General features: G+C 38.9%; 1 protein-coding gene across 1 annotated transcript in view; it reads right to left on the reverse strand.

The window, feature by feature from the left end:
* Nucleotides 1-15,023: 15,023 nt before the first annotated feature.
* The window catches only part of CACNA2D3 (calcium voltage-gated channel auxiliary subunit alpha2delta 3), a 390,722-nt gene continuing 387,020 nt past the window's right edge, over nt 15,024-18,725 (reverse strand). Inside the window, exons 36-38 of the mRNA XM_062500613.1 lie at nt 16,809-16,921; nt 15,935-16,017; nt 15,024-15,116 (exon numbers count right to left, since the gene is read on the reverse strand). Of these exons, the coding sequence (XP_062356597.1) occupies nt 15,024-15,116; nt 15,935-16,017; nt 16,809-16,921 (289 nt within the window). The remainder of the gene's footprint in view (nt 15,117-15,934; nt 16,018-16,808; nt 16,922-18,725) is intronic.

An 18,725-nucleotide genomic window follows, 5' to 3' on the forward strand; every position in this document is an offset into this window, starting at 1 on the left:
AGCTGAAAGCATACCCTGTACCAGGACTCTGCACCTTGCTTGAACCAAGAGACGATGGCCAAAGCCTGGCCCACAGCCACTTTCTTCCCTTAGGAGGAAAGCAGAGTGTAAGAGATAGTGGTGGAAAAGGGGACTTTGTTTGCCTCCACTGAACAGCACAGGGCAGACAGATGTTAATGCTGACATCCCACTGTATTTTATTGTGGGCTTGCTTTGATAGTATTCAATTGCACACATGTGAGAAATAAATAAAACCACATAAGCACATGACTTTTACAGCTCCAGTCAGTGTGTGTCAGCTCCCTTGTTTATTTTTTTTTTTAACTTGAAGATGCTTAGGCATTTAATAGTTTGAGGCTGAACGAGGCTCCTCTGCTGGCTCGTGTTCAGGCTCATTTGTATTCAAATCCACATTTTGGAACAAAGAACCCAAAACCAGCCCATATTGAAGTCAAAGGATACTTGAGTGGCTGAGCATGGCTCTGGAACACATTGTGCAAACAGCCTCAGAGCTGGGCTTGTGCAGCTCTGCCCTGCCAGGGGGTAAAGCCCCTTGCTAAGCTCGGCTCTGCTCCAGCAGACATTTGTGCATGTGCTTAATTTTTAGCAAAAAAGCTCTTCTAGCAAAGCTGATGGAGCTGTGTAAGAATCTGGGCAAACCCCGTTTAGTGCCTGTTGGATCAGGGCCACTGACTGCTACACTACAATATGAAGGGGAAAACTTTTTGAACAGAGACACCATTTTCTCTCAGGAAAATGTTTCATTCCTCATCTGCTTTTCCCAGTGTTAACAATCAGGCGGATCTGATTTCTATTTCCCTATTGAAACATGATGCTATTTATACACACTTAAAACTTTATGTAGCTTTGCAGTTCTCAAGTAAGAAAAAAATAAAAGAACAGGTAGCCAACAAAAAAGATAGCATTTTCCATCCTAATAAACATTTTTTCATTAAATTCAGAACTACACAGTTTAAGTGGAACAGAAACTGCTTGTTTTCTTTTTTTTCTTAATATTAGTTCAAAGCAAACATATTTGGATTTTAATTTTTTTCTTTTAGAAAAAGATGTTGGTTTATTCCCCTCAAGGAAAAAATATTTTCCATGGAAAACAAAAGGTTACAACAAAACCATACTAAATTTTTTTGTCCAAAAATGTTAACCACATCTTAATACAATTTAACAGCTACCCATATTGTTGCACAACCTCCATCACTTCTTTCTGTGGCCTGAAGTCTTTCCTCAAAATCTATTGTGTCTTTTATCTGTAATGTGCCTAAATTATTTTTTAAGCAGTAATGTATTGTGGCAATCGCTAAAATACAAGCATGTTTAATATGCCATGACATTTACGAAGAATACAATTGCTTCTTAGAGAGGTACTGTAATTGTTTTTTTCAGAACTAAACAGGAAATAAAAAAGCCAAAGTGTACAGTGTATTATACATAATTGGCCAATCATCAAAATGACCAAGTAAGTTCAGGACTCAGCCCGTGTGTTACACTCAGCAAAGGAAGTGGCATACATTAAATGAGCTTCTGTATTTTATTTTCATTTCAAACCATATTACCAGAGCTGTAAGGGCTTGGGAAAAAACCAGCCTGGCAGTGCACACTTCTCTAAGGAGCTCTTCAAGCTGTAGAGCCTTGGGAGAACTTCATTAAAGCCCCTAGCTTTTGCTTTTACACAAGTCTTCAACTTGGGTTCAACAAGTCCTGTCTCCCTGTGCCAAATACTTAAACGGGCATTTTTAAATGAACAGTTTAAAACGTAATAATTGAAAGCTATATAGCCCATCTCATCCCAAGGGATCCTGAAGCACTTTAAAAAGCTATCAGACTAACTCTGTACCGTCTCACAGCAGCCAAATTCCTCCTACTTTCAGCTTTCCTCCCTTTGCAAAGGCAGCTGGATTTGCCCTGTTTTAGCGAGGGAAGACGAAAAGGCAGCAGAGCTGGTGGCAGGAGAATGAACCCGAGCACCCCAGCAGAGCTGAGAGGGCAGGCACAGCACCCCGAGATGCTCCCTGCAGCAATGGCCAGGGCACACACTGCTCACTGCAGGGGCTGAGGGCACAGGACACAGCTCAGCTACGGCTTCTGCATCAATCCCAGGAGCTCATCAATGGCACACTGCTCTCTGAATCGGCACCAGGCTGCCTGGGTCTGTCCCCAGCTCCACATTTTATCCACAAGCGCTGCTACAGCTTCTGTCTCATTTCCTCCATCCAGCACTCGCTGTCTCCAGCACTAGCTGAAATGTGACTCAAAGTCCTCCTCTTCTGAATGAAGAAGTTCAGTAATTTAGAAGATTTATTCACTTTTTTGGTCTCTCTGTAGAGAGCAAAGCTCTATGGATATTCTATGCTATTTTCCGTGGCCAAAATCTAGTGTTAAAAAATCAGGATTAGAGTTCCAAAAATATCCAAGACCTCTAGCAATTTTTCCTTGTTTAGTACAATGTTCGTTCCTGAACAGAGATTGATTTGTTACTATGAAAAAACTCAAAGTGTGTTTCCCATAACAGCTAGCTCTCTAAGTGTGTATAATTTATATATACAGTTTATTAAACTATTCTATGTACAATTAAAATATAAACAATTCTGAGGGCAAAGGTTATCAGTGCATCTGACAGTGTGTATTTAAATATTTATGGAAATTGTCACAAAGAATGAGAACTTACCCAGAATCTTTCTGTACCTTCTAAACTACCCAGGCAACATTTAAATATTCACATCCTTCCTTAACAAGCAGAGATTAGGCCTGTGGTAAACTCCCCCACCTGCCAACCATCACAGAGCTCCAATTACCATCATAATACATAACCTCTAAAATTAATAGAAAAGGATGTATTTTGCAAAATGCCCTGAAGATCAGTCAGCACCCTGAGGCTTTGCTAGGAAGGGATGACACTAAGAAAGGGTTTATGGACACCTGTCTTCTCTCTTTGGAGTGAAAGGGGATGCTTTTGCTCATTTTACTATAAAAGTATGACACTGGAAAGTCATTCTAGCATACAGGATAGTCCAAAGCTGTTTGGATCTTTCTAAATCAAACCTAGGGTCCTTTTAAATTCAGTCTGGAGTTAATAGCTGTAGATTACAAAGCAGCAGGGCCTGGTGCTATTGCACCAGCATCTATTAACTAGGAGACATCCTTCTTTATCAGTCTGTTCTGCTGGAGCTCTGGCCTAATCAAAGCTGCACTGCAGCCACCTTATCTGGAAGAGTCAAAGGCTCCTGGTCCACATCAGAAACAATTAAGCTCTTTGCTGGGAACAAATCTGACCCAAAATAACTCCTGACTAAGCCTTTTCTAAAAAGGTAGGGAAACGCCAGGTTGGCAATATCATCTCTTTCCCCTCCAAACCTCCACTCTTCCCAACTTCAATCCACAGCAATATTTTCATTTAGATTAGGAAAGCATCACAGCCTGTAAAGGTCCCCCTGTGACCTCAGATTTAGCCCACACTGGACTAGGCACAGCCTGCTGCTGGCTGAACTGGGCACGGTGCTGTTTCAGAGCTGGATGGCATCAGCCAACTGCAAACCTTTCAGATTCTACTTCCTAACTCAGGGCTTCACCACACAGGGAAATCTATCAGCATAGCTACAGTGGCTTAAATATAACCATTATAATTGGGATATAATAAACATGACTCTCTATTTCTACACTCATACAAGGACTATGAGTGCTTGTTTCTGGTTTAATTTATGTCACTATGAAAGTTGTGTGAGGAGAAAAAGATGTCTCTACCTTATACTAAATATATCCAAAAGGGGAGTTATACTGGCCAGACTGGTGTAATTACATCTGATACAATTTTATCAGTACAGCCAAGCCAAGGAGTGCTCTAGCCCTTCCCAGCAGACTCAGGTACAGGTTAACAGGGTAAGAAAGCAGAAGGAAGCTCCTGGAGTCCCCTGGCATTCGACTTGGTGAGGAAATGCCCTTCAGACTTCCTGAGACTGTGCAGCAGGGGATGACTGAGAATGGAGATGATGTTTCAAATGACAAAGGGTGACACAGCCAGCACCAGCTACAAATATTTTGAGTCGCCAAAATTATACTTGTGCAGAGTGCCATCTGTCAATCAGAGTTGACCAAGAGCTCTGGCCAGTCCTCAGTAGAACAGCAGCACTTTGAAGAGCTGTCCAGCACTAGCTCAGGGCAGGGAAATGTGCCAGCTGCCCAGTGCTCCTTGGGGACACTCATGTAAAAATAGGAGCTTATAGGGCTTACTTAAGAAACAGCTCTAATATCTTGACTTCCTCAAATTAGGAAGCATCTGCAGTGTGAACCTGGTCTCTCTAATATTTGTTTCTTTCACTAATAATTTCCTGATGTTTCAGATCCTTATGTCCTGACACGATCCTCCAGGTGCAATTAGTTTTGCTTTCATTTCAGGAGAGGTGCACAGAAACTGGAGTATTTTTGAATTCATTGATTACTGAAAAACTTCTGAGACTATTAATCATGGTTTTTAAAGAAACCTGTATAAGGTAACATTTCACTGGACAGTATCTATAATTTTTCTCAACAGAAAAATAATCAGAAATAATTGCTATATTTTCAAGAGAATTTTGAAGAATATCCATTTCTCTTTACAACAAAATGATAAAACAAGCAACATGCAATAACTTAGAGGCCTTTCACAATAAAAGAAAAAAAAAAATTTTGCTGTCAAATAGTTAGCTTAAACTGGAGGTTTCACTGTATTCCACTAGATCCAGTAGATCTCACCTGCTACAGAGCTGCCTTCTACCGACAGAAAATAAGCCAGACTATGTTTTCTCAGCAATGAGTTTTCTGAATCACTTAAGAAGTTGTGTTCAAAGCCTACTTTTATATTCACATGATCTCAGTTCCTCTTGATTGCTAAAATTTAAGAACTCCAGCTTAAAACAAATTAATTTCAACCAGACAGAAACCAATTCCACCTGGAACAGAGATATAGGACCCATGGCATGGGTGAAGATAGAATGACATACTGTTAACTTTGGAAATCCAGGAAATAATCTCCTGAAAACTCAGGAAGATTTACGCCTTTCTAATCCAATCATAATTCACTTCTACAAAACATGGAATGAAATCCACAGAGAATCATCCAAGGAAATTCTTTGAGCAGACATATGGGGAAATTCCTCAGTAAAGGTAAAAGGTCATTTATTAACCTGAGACAACTGAATAAAAAAGAAGAATAATGATGTTCTCCAATCCTTTTAAGAACTGTCAGTTTCTGAGAACAGTATGGGTGAAAAAGGGTGAAACCACGGCAGCAGCACAGATACACACAGCACTTTTTCTTGCCATTGTGTGAGCCAAGAGGTTAAATTCACTGCAGTTGAAGAAGTTAGCACAGGACTGCAGATCTTAAGAACAGCCAAGAGGGTAACACATGATTTAAAATCCTGCTAAAAACCTCCAAACTCTAAGTTGCAGAAGCCCAGAAACGATGAGGTTCCCATCACAAGTGGCCACTTCAAACACACAATGCTTGCAGTGGATCACAGAATCAGACCCACACGTAGTTTTATTTCCTGCTCAGATTGCTCTAAGTAGGTGTCATTGGTCCTTTCCAATCCAATTTCCAGCAAACTCCAGAGAAACAGAAGGAAAAATAGCATTTTGTTAAAGTCAAACCTCAAGACAAAACCAATGTTTTTTCTCTCTCTGAAATGAAAGGGAAGATTAATTGACAGATAGAATACTACACATTATATTCATGAAGATAATTTAAAAGTGCACTATGGAATTCAATTACTTTTGATTGGTCCTGCCAAGACACTTCAAGTAGAGCACAAGTGCTAAACAGCACATTATGTAATGCATAAACAGGAACTGAAGCTAATTCTCCCTAACAAATCCTTGAAAAACAACAAATGAAAGCAAAGAGAACTGAAAACAAATGACATTTGTCATTTGAGGCTCCTCAATAGATTTTCTTTTCTAATTCTACCCCTCAGCCCACACATTAGACACTTCAGAGGCAGTAGGGAGCACAGATGGAAGGAAGAGTAGGGAGCAAAGCATGGGTAGAAGGAATCCTGTCACACTCTTCAAATTCATCAGGAGACGGGATTTACATTCTCTGTTGAAAACTGAACCAGGAGATTCAAAAGAGTTATGCTGTCACTTGAGAAGCCAGCTTGAAATATATGTGGCCCATAATATTCTGTGAATTATGGCACTCCAGTGCATAGGTGTAGGCTGGGTTAAGAGGGTGTAATCAGAACCAGAAAGTAAGGATGTGCTCGGATGACATGTTGCTTATCAATACCTGCATGAGGAAAATAATACTCTTTACAGCATAACTATTTCCCAGAACTATAACATCTACAAATGCATGTATACACACATCCCCTATAGCAGTGCTAAACTGATCTTTCTGCTTCTAATGGCAGCAGACTATATGAAAACTCCAAAAAGATTCACTGAGCTCTCTTTCTGTATGATAGTAGGGTTTGGTGGTTTGTTGGGTGTTTTAGGACTGTTTTACAAAACTCATGGAAAAAAGTGAGTAGGAAGAGAAACACAAAATGGAAGGATTTAAAAGGACCCAGAGCCCTATAAGCAGAAAAGATCCATCATGATAAAAGTATGGAGAAGAAACAGATGTGGAGTCCAGTAGTCTCTAAAGACTGGAACAAAGAATGATAGATCAATTTTATATCCATTTGCTTTCTCTCTCCTTCTTCATGAATACTGTGATTGTGCTTCTTCAGTGATTATTCAGCCATTAAAAAAATACAAAACCTGATCTACTGATATGTTAAAACATTGTCTGTTTGATAAGTGCCTGTTTTTTTCATTTATATGAGTTGCAAATGTCTTCCATAAGACAGTGCTGGTAATAGAAATTTATGTTTCTAGAAGTTCAGTAACAAATGGGCCAAGAGGCTTTTTGGGAGTATTTTGCAATGTTTCACAGTTACTTACTTATGTTAAGGCTTTAAGATTAGTTTAATACTCTCTTCTTCCAGAAAGCAGACTTTTTTAGGATATTACACTTTGGGCTTACAGGCACCATTCAAGAATTCTCTCTTTGAGAGAAAATGTGACTTCTGATAAGATGATAAATGTACGTACTTTAAGAGCTATTTTCAAAATCAGTTTCTTTACTTATAGCAGTGACTTTAAAAATAACAGATACTTTAGATGAAGCACTTTGTATACACCAGCTGAAATTCACTGAAGATATGGAAAAGATGCCTGCACTTATAATGCTGTTATTTCCATCCAAAAAAGGGATAAGACTCTACCAGCACTTGTGAGATAAGGTGATTTTACACTTGATTTCTTATTCTGTATTGATTTAGATGATCTTCTCTCAGGACACTGCAGTTTAATAGGCTGAACATGCAGCTGATAGGTGAAATTCTTTGGAGCCATATCTTCACATTGTTTGCACACAGCTGACTGAAACCTGAGCTCCTCAGTTTTATTTCCTCATTTGATCAACGTAGCAGTTCTGGGGCAAAGTATTTACAGCCCAGTCAGGTCAAGCACCAGACTACTCTTACTTCCTGATTGAAACACAAATGCAGAATCTCAAAGGATTCACATCTTGAGCTCTCTGCATTTTCATCTCCCAAACTGTAAAAAGAGATCAATATGGTAGAAGAATTCCAGAGGAAAACTCAGTTGAATCAAGACCAAACCAAGCTCAGTGGGTAACTTGTTTTTTTTTTTTTTGTTTTTTTGTTTTCCCATTTTGCAGACTGTATTTGGAATCAACTCCCTTCCCTGTTCCTTGTCTCCAACTGCTCCAGCTTTCAGTCTGTGCTGTCCTTGCTTGTGCTCACTCTCAAACAGCAAACGTGGCTCCTGACCAGCTGCCTGGTCACAAACACAAGTATGCACCGAGCTGCCTTTTCTGCAAGCGAGTTCTAAGGCGCTGCCTGCAATAATGCATGATGCATCTTTTTTTCATAAAAACTGATGTATACTGAAGCCACAAAAATGTCCAAAAAAAATTCCATTTCACTCCCTAAAACATAAAAAAGCTGAATCTTGTATACCCTCCTTGCTCATAGCCAGCTTTACCAGTAGGACTACATGAAAGAAAGAGTATTTCCAAGAATGTGGCATGAATATTTCTATTGATAGCTGCAACAGAACAGGGTGAAAAATGTGTCAGTCTTCCCTTTCAAGAGGCCATAATCTTCCCTCTATGCCTGCCACGCTACAAGGGATTTTTCTTCTTGTGTAAGACTGAGGCAAAAGCTCAGGGAAAGGCAGAGAAAGCAGTATAAAACATAGAAGGGGCTTTCCTGTTTATTTTACTCAGAGTATTTCATTTTTTTGAATTAGGGCATCTTCCACTAATCTTAGATCTGTCAGATGCTAATGAAGATAGGGTTGCTGTATTTGGAAAGGAATGGGCAGGACAAATTTCCAGGTTTTCTGCCATGAATATCAGAACGATAAAGCCTTCTTCTCTCAAGTGAAACAGTTAAGAAATTCATGGCTTATCCTAATCTGAAACAGCATTGCCTAGAGGTCCCAAATGCAGGGCTGAAAATATGCAACAATCTTGGTGTATTAGAAGTTGTAGATCATTTACATGCTTGGCAAGGCAGTTTAAGATCATTGTTTACTGTTAAGAAGTTCTCAAGTGTTTATTGAAAAATTTGTTAAATGTGAAACTTTTAAGTATCTTCTATTAGAAAAAATCCACCAAGATAGACAGATGCAAATACATAATGACTGCCATATGTCAAAAGGATTTCATGGTTAAAAACGGGACTTAAACAATGCCCCTCTGAGTTCTCATAAACCCACGTTTTTAAAGCTATTTTCTTTTAAATAAAATCTGGAGGTTTTCTGCCAAGAAAACTTTTATCAGTGGAAAATAAAAATTCTCGACCTTTCTGTATCTTGCAAAATATTTATCTTCCTACAGAGATCTCTGTTTATATCATTACTAGTGGACCTAAAGGATATTAACTAGATATCCCTTATTGAGCCCATGCTTGTATGAATTCAAGTCTATCACATTAACTCCAGGTTTTAAGGAGAATTCAAAATACTCTTTGTTTACTGTTTCTCTAGAGGACAGATTTCCTGGGAGTTCTTGAAATTCTCTGGGTTTCGACTTTGAAAGACTGAAGAAGTAAGATCAGTCTCCATTAGAGTCTTTATGACCAGGTTTCATGTCCTGCTTTTTAAAGTCTGTTAGAGATAATGGAATTACAAATTAATTGTTGCTCTGTTTTGTTTTTGATGCTTAGAAACTAGCAATGTAATAGATTACTTTTCCCCCTAATTATTTCACTCACATCTGTAGACATTAAACAGATGTACCTAAACAGCTTCATTAACTATTAACAGATAAAAAAGTATTGTCAGAAACTTGGGATTCTCTCTTAGCTATTGCACATATTACAGTAATGTCTCAGAGGAAGCATTAGAAGATCCAGGAATGTAGCTGACTGCTTCTAAATTAATTCTCCCCCCACATCCACCCCCCCCCCCCCCCCAAACAACATGGGCAAATGAAAAATAATATTTCATTTTTCCAGTTAACCCCAACTGACCAACGCCAGATGAATAACAAAGAAAAAACTCAGAACGATTCTGTGTTTCCTCTTTCAGGATTCATCTGCACATTTGCATGTGTGCCCCAAGCATTCTCAGTGAGTTCAGCTATCCCAGCTAGTCCCGACTAGCTTCCTCTATTAAACATTTAGCACTTTGCCTAAGACATTTAAATAGCTGATTCAAAACACTTCTCACCATGAACTGAAATCTGATCTTCCCTTTCTCCTGGAAGTGAAATACCCAGCATGTTAAAGCTGCAAACTAAATCCTAACATAGTCAAACAAACCCAGCATTAACCACTTGAACTTCTGGTGTTAAGGTTCAAATCTGACTCAGAATTGTCAAGTGTAACCTTTTCTTACAAGGCTGCTTTAAACACATAGAAGTGCAGTTCAAGACCACATCTGGAATGAAAAAAACAGATTTCCAGCTTGATCTTACAGAGGCCCTACTGGCTGTCAACTCCTTATAATCTCTTGATAAAAGAATTCAAGTAGGAGATAACCAAATTCTGCACTACTTGAATGAACTAGAGCTCAACTCTTCAAAAGCATCTTGGATTTTACAGCACTGTGACACGACAGACTGGAAATTTAGCCTCAATTTCATTTATGGGTAACAAAGGATTTGCAATTAATGAGAAAAATAACACAGGGAACACAGTTGTTTTCATGCCACTTGTGATATCGCATTGATTTCCCCCCCCCCCGCCCCCCCCCCCCACTATTCCACGCTATTTTACCAATTTTGTGTGAATTACCTGAAAATTTCTACGGAGTCAACACACCCCATTTGGTGCCAGAAACTGTTAGCAGCACAGCAGAGAACAAATGTGAGCTTTTGAAACCTGGTGAGGTGTCAGAGGGTAGTGTGACACAAACACAATTACCTGGTTATTCCTGCCACAGTGATGAGCAATCAAATCTGCTAAAACTGTTGAAAAGGAAATTGTCTTAAGGTTTTACCCTCTCATCACTTGGATGGCTGGATCAATCCACAGTTTGACTGGCTACTCTTAAATTAAGACACCATGAGACTCAGGAGAAAATAATCAAGAACGTCTAATGCAAGAACAATCAATGAGTCCTTCCTAAATTAACACTGTGCCTTGAAAGTCTTCAAAGCATCTGCTAGGAAGAACTTAAAAAATAATTTGTACCGAAGTGCAAACAATAAAATATCATTTGCTGAGCTACCCACAGTTGCCATGGGAAGAAGGGGAAAAAGTCTGGAAGAGCTGGAGACATATCCTTCCACACAGAGCATCACAAAAACAGACTCTGAGTTGGTATATCCAAGTTATAACATCCAGCTCCAAAAAATGTTATGGGGAAGAAACATAGGACTGAATATTGAAGAGGACATAAATCCTCCCAAGGAACTACAGCAAGAATATTATTATATTGGAAGAAATACGATCTGAGCTTAAGGGTTAAAGGTTAAAGACAAGAGAGAAGAAAATTGTCTTGTGACTGGATTGTGATAAACTCCAGTGAGACCTTCTGGACTGTGTACATGGGAACCATTTCTCTCAGGAGATACATGGGAGCTGGCCCTGTCACAGGGAATATGTGGTTGCACACCAGATAAATAGCAAAGCAGCTAAATACATGGGGAAGGATTTGAGCAAGTAGAAAAAAAGCTGCATATTATTGGGAGTATCTGGGGAAGTTCAGGGAAAAGAATAATCAAAATAGGAAAATCAAATATAAATATTTTCCACAGGTGAAAGGTTTTGATGCACTTTTCAGCAGAAAACTTTCCAATTGCGAGTGCCTATTTACATTAAATCTGTACTAGCTGGAATTTCCGAGGCACAGAAAGTCCCGAGATATAAAAGTCCTTGGAGGCTATAAAGGGCTCATGAAACACGTGGAAATAACTGGAGGCTTCCAGCCACAAACCTTCTGAGCCAAACTTCTATTTTGCCTGGTGAACTCCAAGGGCTAAACAGCCCAGTGCCTTGTTCTGGGGCTGCTGCTATCAGAAGAAAACTGAAACAGTCTCTTGAAGCCATTTAGGCAATGAAACAATTACTGCTGCTTTTAATATCTTCTTGCCCTGGGCAACCACCTGTGTCCCCGAACACACATATTGCAGAGTTGGCCCTGGCAGCAAAACACAGTGGGTCAGGCAGTCTCAGTGTCACAAAAACAATAAGAGGAGATAGCACAGCTGTGGAAACCTGCCTGAGGCTCTCTGGCTTGCATGATTTTAAAGGAGTGTTTGCAGCACTGACAGTTATGGACAGTTTTCCCACACAAAACTATTAGAAAATGGTGTGTCCGTGGCCAGCCCTGAGCCCCCAGACAGCTTTTACTTTATCAAGATTAAAGGAAGAGGAGGCAGCTGGGGCTAATAAGTTGCAAATCAATGCCATTAGCAAAGAGAATAAAGAAGAAAAAAGATCCAAGCCCTGCAAAAGCTAAAGCTTTTAGCTCTGCCTCTTGCTGTGCAGAAAATGATTGTACAGTTGTCCCACTTCTCCTTGGATTTGTCCTCAGATTCAGAGAGATAAAAGATACAGAAAATGTCTGACTTTCCTGTCGATTAAAATATATATTTAACCCACACATATGCAGCTGTATGTACGCACATGCACACGTATTTGCTTTGCTATTTACTGCAATGGACTTTGCATCAGAGCTTGCAAAATAAATTTAGTATTTAAGAGGAATAGCATCTCGGATTAGTGAGGTAATGGAATTAAATTCCATGACCTTCTATGACCTAATCCATAACCTTCTGTGCCACAGGCTATTGAACGGCAGCACAGATCCATTCATGGCATGGTACCTTCACACCTTCAGAGCTAATGACACAGAGACCAGCAAACTCAAACACAGTCAGGAACAGCATTAGCATGAGATCAGCTTTTCTGGAAATCTGCTTCAGCAGAGAATTCTGTCCCATGAAACTCATAACCATCATTCCTGTGCTCAGCCCAGGCTGCTCCTGCCGCAGCCATTCCCCCTGGAGAAGGGGCTGCCTGGAGCACACACACACCCTGCACTGCCTTGGCCTTGTGTCCATCTCTCCTGACTGGCTTTATCAACCTGGGCTCACACTGCACCCAAAACTTCTAAGGAATAGATACAAAATTACAACAAAGCTTCAATAAGAGAAATGGAAACTCCTAAAAATGTTTTTATACTTAGCAATTGACTTGGATTACTCTGTTTCACACAGTGACTTGTTTGGCTACACCCATGCGTTCTGCCTTCATAACTTTGCCTTACTGTGTGAAAATGAACTGTCACGTTTATCTGAGCAATATTCGTTTACATACCCATATTTTAATCTCTTTCTCAGTATTAATTTAGACTGCCATACTTTAATCTCTCTTGTCACTCCCTGGCTCCTTTGCAATTAAAAAAACACCCACCTTTTTCCAAAATTACTATTATGGATTTTCACCTAGCTTCTGTAGAAATAACCTTTCTCCATTAATTTATTTCCCTTCTTTTTAAACAATGGTGATTAACACATCAGAAGTTGTATGCAGAGCTTTTCAATAGCTCTAATGAGAAAGGTGCTTTTCCCCACTTTCTTCTAACAAGGAAAATCACCTGTATTGTATTGGCTGTAACCATGAAATATCATTACAGAAGAATGAAATCAGATACACAAAAGTGTTATGAGGCTGTGATGTTGTGAATTCTGGAAACTCAGAAGGAGAATCAGAAATTTATAAAGTAATGATTTTTTTTTTTTTTTTTTTTTTTTTTTTTTTTTTTTTTTTTTTTTTTTTTTTTTTGGTGAAAATGATAGATGGTAAAGAGGGATGGAGCTCAGAGAAAAACCAAGCAAAGAACAGCAGGATACCCATGTCAGCCCAAGTGGAGAAAATGCCTTGAGTTCCCAGTTTGCTTAACAAACAGAGCACGTCACTAGGACAACAGTTTGACTGAATGTCAGCTGGAAAATTATTCCATAGCGAGAGACCAATAAGTAGGGACAGAGAAGTCTGTAGAAAAACATTTAATAAAAAAATGAAAAAAAAAGGAGACATGAGGAAAAGAAATTTGAGTACTAAGACCTTTATGGTTTCAGAATCAGAGGGAGTACCAGTACCAGTGCATCTGAACTCATAAAAGCACTGGAGTGGAAATTTTGTTTTGCTAGTTCTCCTTACAAGCTGGGTATTATTCTTTAAAACAAAGCCCCTCTCAATGGCTTAGCTCTCTGTTCCCAACCAAGATACACAACAAATCTGCTTAGCATTTATCCAAGGTTGAAAGCAAACTTACACCTACCCAGGAAACTGCAGTCTCCAAGCACCAGATTTGGAACAGTGGCATTTTATTTTGCATTTAATGTATTATATTGTTAGGGGGGCAGGTTATCCTTTGATAACATTCTGCTTGGAGTAGCATGATATTTAGAGTTTGGGATTTGAGAGCATTATACTTGGAGTATAAAACTCCAAAGACAAACTGAGACTATTGATGCCTTGATAAAGTTAGTTCAAAGATGAAGATCTTCAGCAAATATATTCACAGCAGGGTCTTTGCTGCCAATTGCAAAAGGAATATGCTTATCTTCATTACCTTATTTCCCTTACTGATCTAGATCTTTGCCTACCAACAGGGACACTCAATGAAAAGTAAAAATGGGTTCTGCTGACACAGATGTGTTGCAAGTCAGACTTTTTCCACTTATCACTGTCCTCATAATGAGCTTCTTCTGTCTCACATGAGATCCAGAGGGCAGAACAGCAGGAGAACAGTGTCACCCTTTGATGTGGGCCATTCTGTATATCTTCCTATTCCTTTAGATAAAAAATATTTGATTTTTGCCATTTGCAGCCAAATCAACCAATTTGAACCGAAGCTTGCCGTAGTTAGAACCAAGGCTTTAATAAGGCTTTGATTCACTTTCTAAATGCAGATATTTTATAGCTATTTCCAGAAACCAAACCTTCTTTATAATCCAGCACCATATATTACCTGCTCAGCTTCATACATACATAGGTGTTTCAGTAACTTGATAATAAAAGCTATTCTGCCTTATTGTGAAAACCAAGACCCCATTTTCTTGTCTGATTTTTTTTTTCAGAAAGAGGCTAAAAAGCATAATAAAATATCATCCATTTATTTTATTTTCTTCCCATCATTCATTATTTGAACAAATATATCAGCATACTTAAAATACACTCTGAAACTGTGATTTTAATATACTTTATTGAAAAAAGTACACAGTTTAAATTTTTTTCAATGGGACAAAGCAATGGTCACCTCTACCTACCAAGTCCTTTTTTAATGAATCATGACTGCCAATGCCAAATTCACATCTGCATGACTTGCAAAGTAAAAAGATAAATCTTTTTTCAACATATCCTTAAGAATTTATATCACCAACAGTTTAAAATCATGAAATGCTGATGCTCTGACTATATTTCATGTCCTCTATGTTGCATCATTTCCCAGTTCACAGTTTATCCATGTTTTAGCATGCCAGTTGAACACATCAGTTAATGTCACCTGGAGAAAATCATCAATAGCAGAGGAAGAAGAACAAGAGAAGGTTTAGCACTAAGGCCTGAGACACCACCACATTCTCTTGCATTTTCCTAAGGAAAATAAAACAACAAAGGAAAATAAATACAAGCCCCTAGTCAATTATGACACATGATTTTTTAGCAAACATAGGCATAAGAGCACTGGTATAAACAACAAAGCCCATAAATTAAATATACTTGGGAAGTAATACAAGTACATGTTTTGAGTTGAACAAATTTAGATTGTAGACTGAAACAAGAAGCACTACACCATCCCCTCCACTTTTTACTTTAGGTCTTGTTCTACATTGCATTACACCATCAGAAGCAGAAATTAAAGTTAATCCAGAGTGAAAAGGATGCCTATGAACCTATGCTGTACAAGCCACTGTAATCACATCCTGGTCTCTATCAGGTCTCCTTGGCACTGTGTGGGAGCATTCTGCAGAACACAGAGCAGTAAATACATGTACTGGGAGGGGTCACTATCCCTCCCAAGCAATGTTATGTGTGAGCATAATGACGATAGCATGACAGGTATGACACTGAAGCTAACATTAACACACAAAGTTCCCAGCTGTCTATAACAAGAATCCTGTGGTCAATGCATGAACCAGAGTAAGTTTCAGATATTCCTGGCATCCCTGGCTGCCAGTGCTCACGTCCTAGCACGTTCTCTGACACAATGAAAAACAGCCTGCAAAAGCAGCAACTCAAGACATGAGTACAAAAAAGACTTGTAACACTTACAATATCCCTCACTTCCCTGACTACTGAGTCTTTTGAATATTTCCCAACATTTCATTTTGCAAGGTAGTTTTCCTATTATTTTTAAAGAAATAAAAAAATTACCAGAGTCTGAAAGAAAGGGAAAATAGACAGAAACTTACTTCAGGGTGAAATCCATGACAAGACTCTGGGCGTCTTCTTATCTTCTGAGATTTTAACCGCTCACATTTAAGGGATTCATTATGTACAAGGCAGTTAAGGAGAGATGTTCTGAGCACTGCATTCTCATGGGAGTGTTTTGAAAAGAATCAGTGAAAATCTTTCAGCTCCTTTCTTAATCTCCATTAAAACCCCAAGGTGATATGTGTGGTTGCCACAAGAAAAAGGAAGTGATTCTAGTGCTCTCCTCTGCAAACTGTGTTTTCAACAGCACGTGTGCACTTACACTGCTGACCTGTCTTTCCATAAGTCTGCAATAAAAGCCCACTGCAGGCTGCTTTTGACAAATTCCAACTTAAGGGAAAAAACTAACCCTGAACCACCTGAACTACAGAAGAGCAAAAAATAAGAAGTGGGGCAACCAAAAAAATCAAGTGATATATTTACTTTGCTACATTTTTGTAGTTTTGGAAGGCAGGGTTCTGAAACATTTTCAGGTCTCCAGTCAAACCTTAGATAAAGAGGTGTCTATATTAGAAGGAGTTCTATAAGTTCCAATATAGCGAGGTCCATCCTTATAATAAAATTATTTGCTTAGTGCCTAATTTGAAAGATGCTCAGCTGTGTAAAGATGAAGACGACCTTATGCTACAAAGGATCCACATAAGTGTGCTTGCTTCATTTGTATTGGCTGTTCAAAAAATAAAAGAGTGAATTCTCATTAAAATATAGTGAGAACATATTCCCAGATGTCTAATTTCAAACAGCACATATAGTGGGTGGTGATGTCATGCAATGCAAGTTTTTCATGATAAGAAGTTTTTCAAAATTTGAATCTCGAATCTCTTTCAGACCAGTTTGTAAATAAAAGGATATATCTTATTTCTATAGGTGCCATGGTAATTGGTGGGATAGAATCACAGAAGCATTCATTATCCACTACCACCATGAAGAGGTTGCTACTTGGGATCTGCTGGATAACAAAAGACCTGAAAATGAAAAAGAAAACAAATAATGGTGACATTATTAGCATTTCTGAGCCAGTTCTTGTTCGGAGTTTATCAGACTTCAATGTATCTACAGTCTGCAATGGAACAGATCCACAACACCAATGAAGGTTCCTTCCCCTGCAGCCACACACTGATAGCTCACAATCCCAAACTTGAGTCTCTGCGTTGTATTAGGGCCTTGGTCTACTCTGGGTCTTGCTTGAAGCAACTCATGCTCTCAGCTTTCATCTGTCCTCCTGAGAAGCATTTTATTACTGAGACAACAAAACAGAGATTTGGCCTCAAATTCTTCCAAAGCGATTTATTTTAGGATAATGAATATCTGGTACAAGTATGGTGATAACTCAGCACCACATTCAAACAAAGACAAAGTAGGCAACTCAAAGGGAGAGCAAAAAAGATATTTTTTGTAAGAAGGAAAGCACCCAGGGCAGATCTGAGAAGGATCCTGTGGGCACCAGTCAGTGATGCACAGAGTTCCAGAGCTGAACCCTTAAGCACACACCAAGGAGAAAAGGGACAAAAGGCGACTCAAACAGACACTAGCCTTTCCTTTGAAACTCAGGACACAATACAGAGAATGTCTTTAAGGCTCAGACCCAATTCTTCATGAAATTTTAAAACAATCTCTTAGAATTCATACATCCTATCAGCAGCATATTGGCCATATTGAATATTACTGAACTCTGGCAGTTCCAAGAATTAGGTGTTTTGCAGCGTGGTTTGCTGGTAAATGTACAGAACGCTAAGTGAGGGTTTGAGTACCAAGAAGATGTGGAGAGAAACATATTTTTCCTCAGACATCTTTCTTTAAAATACATATTGTCTTACTATAATAACTCCCTGCTTTTTCCAAAGATCACAGAAGATGAAATAGCAGAGAGGGCAGGGAATATTTAAACCTAACCTAAGAAAAAAAAAAATTGGAAAACTTGCTATAAAAATATTGCCAACGGAAAGATTAAATGCTTTTCAGTATTTTTTAAACTTACTGAACCTCCATTAAAATTACACTTAGAGTGATCTGCAATATGTTAACTTTATGTTTATACATGAAATATACATTTATGGCATAATGTAAAAGGCTGAACTTTATAAATGTACCTACCAAACAGCTGGAGCATGTAGCAAGACTGACATCATTGTAATGGAGCATCTGTGGCTTTGTGGATTTGTGTGTGGGAGAAATGGGGCCAATAAAAGGAAAGGAGGGAAAATCTTTAGCAGGCAATAGCACCAAAACTGTACTGCACGAATTTCTCAAAACAGCTATGAATAAATCCAACAGTAAAGGATAGAAAAACATTACTTTTATTGCCAGAAATTGGCACAATTTGCATTTTTTGTGCAGTCTGAAACATACTCATTGTATCTTTAAAACTAGCTCAGAAAAGAACCTGATGGGCATAAAGTGCTTTAGCAATTAATTTGATGCTAAATGATTAATTTCTTTTTGCTGAGAAGGGAGTAATTACTCTTCTGTTTTACCTGTGGTGTGCCCAACTTCAAGCCCTTTCGTGACAGCCCTTTTTGTGACCCCCAGGTGAGCACTGAAGCCTGTTGGGAAGCAAGTACCCTACATCCAGGTTTAAAGGTGTCAGTTCATGAAAGCTGGGCAATTTCCCATTCTGTTTCTTCTTCCACCCACTTTGAGGTGCCATAAGGGCTGCACAGTATAAGGCTATTCCTTCCTCAAACTAGAGAGGGGGGAAGAAAAATTCCTATCACTTCACCTAGCTGGGATGAAAGCACTTAATGCAGAAGAACCTTTCAACTACAGAAC

The sequence above is a fragment of the Cinclus cinclus genome, chromosome 12 (assembly GCF_963662255.1).
Source record: "Cinclus cinclus chromosome 12, bCinCin1.1, whole genome shotgun sequence".
In the NCBI taxonomy this organism is placed as follows: Eukaryota; Metazoa; Chordata; class Aves; order Passeriformes; family Cinclidae; genus Cinclus; species Cinclus cinclus.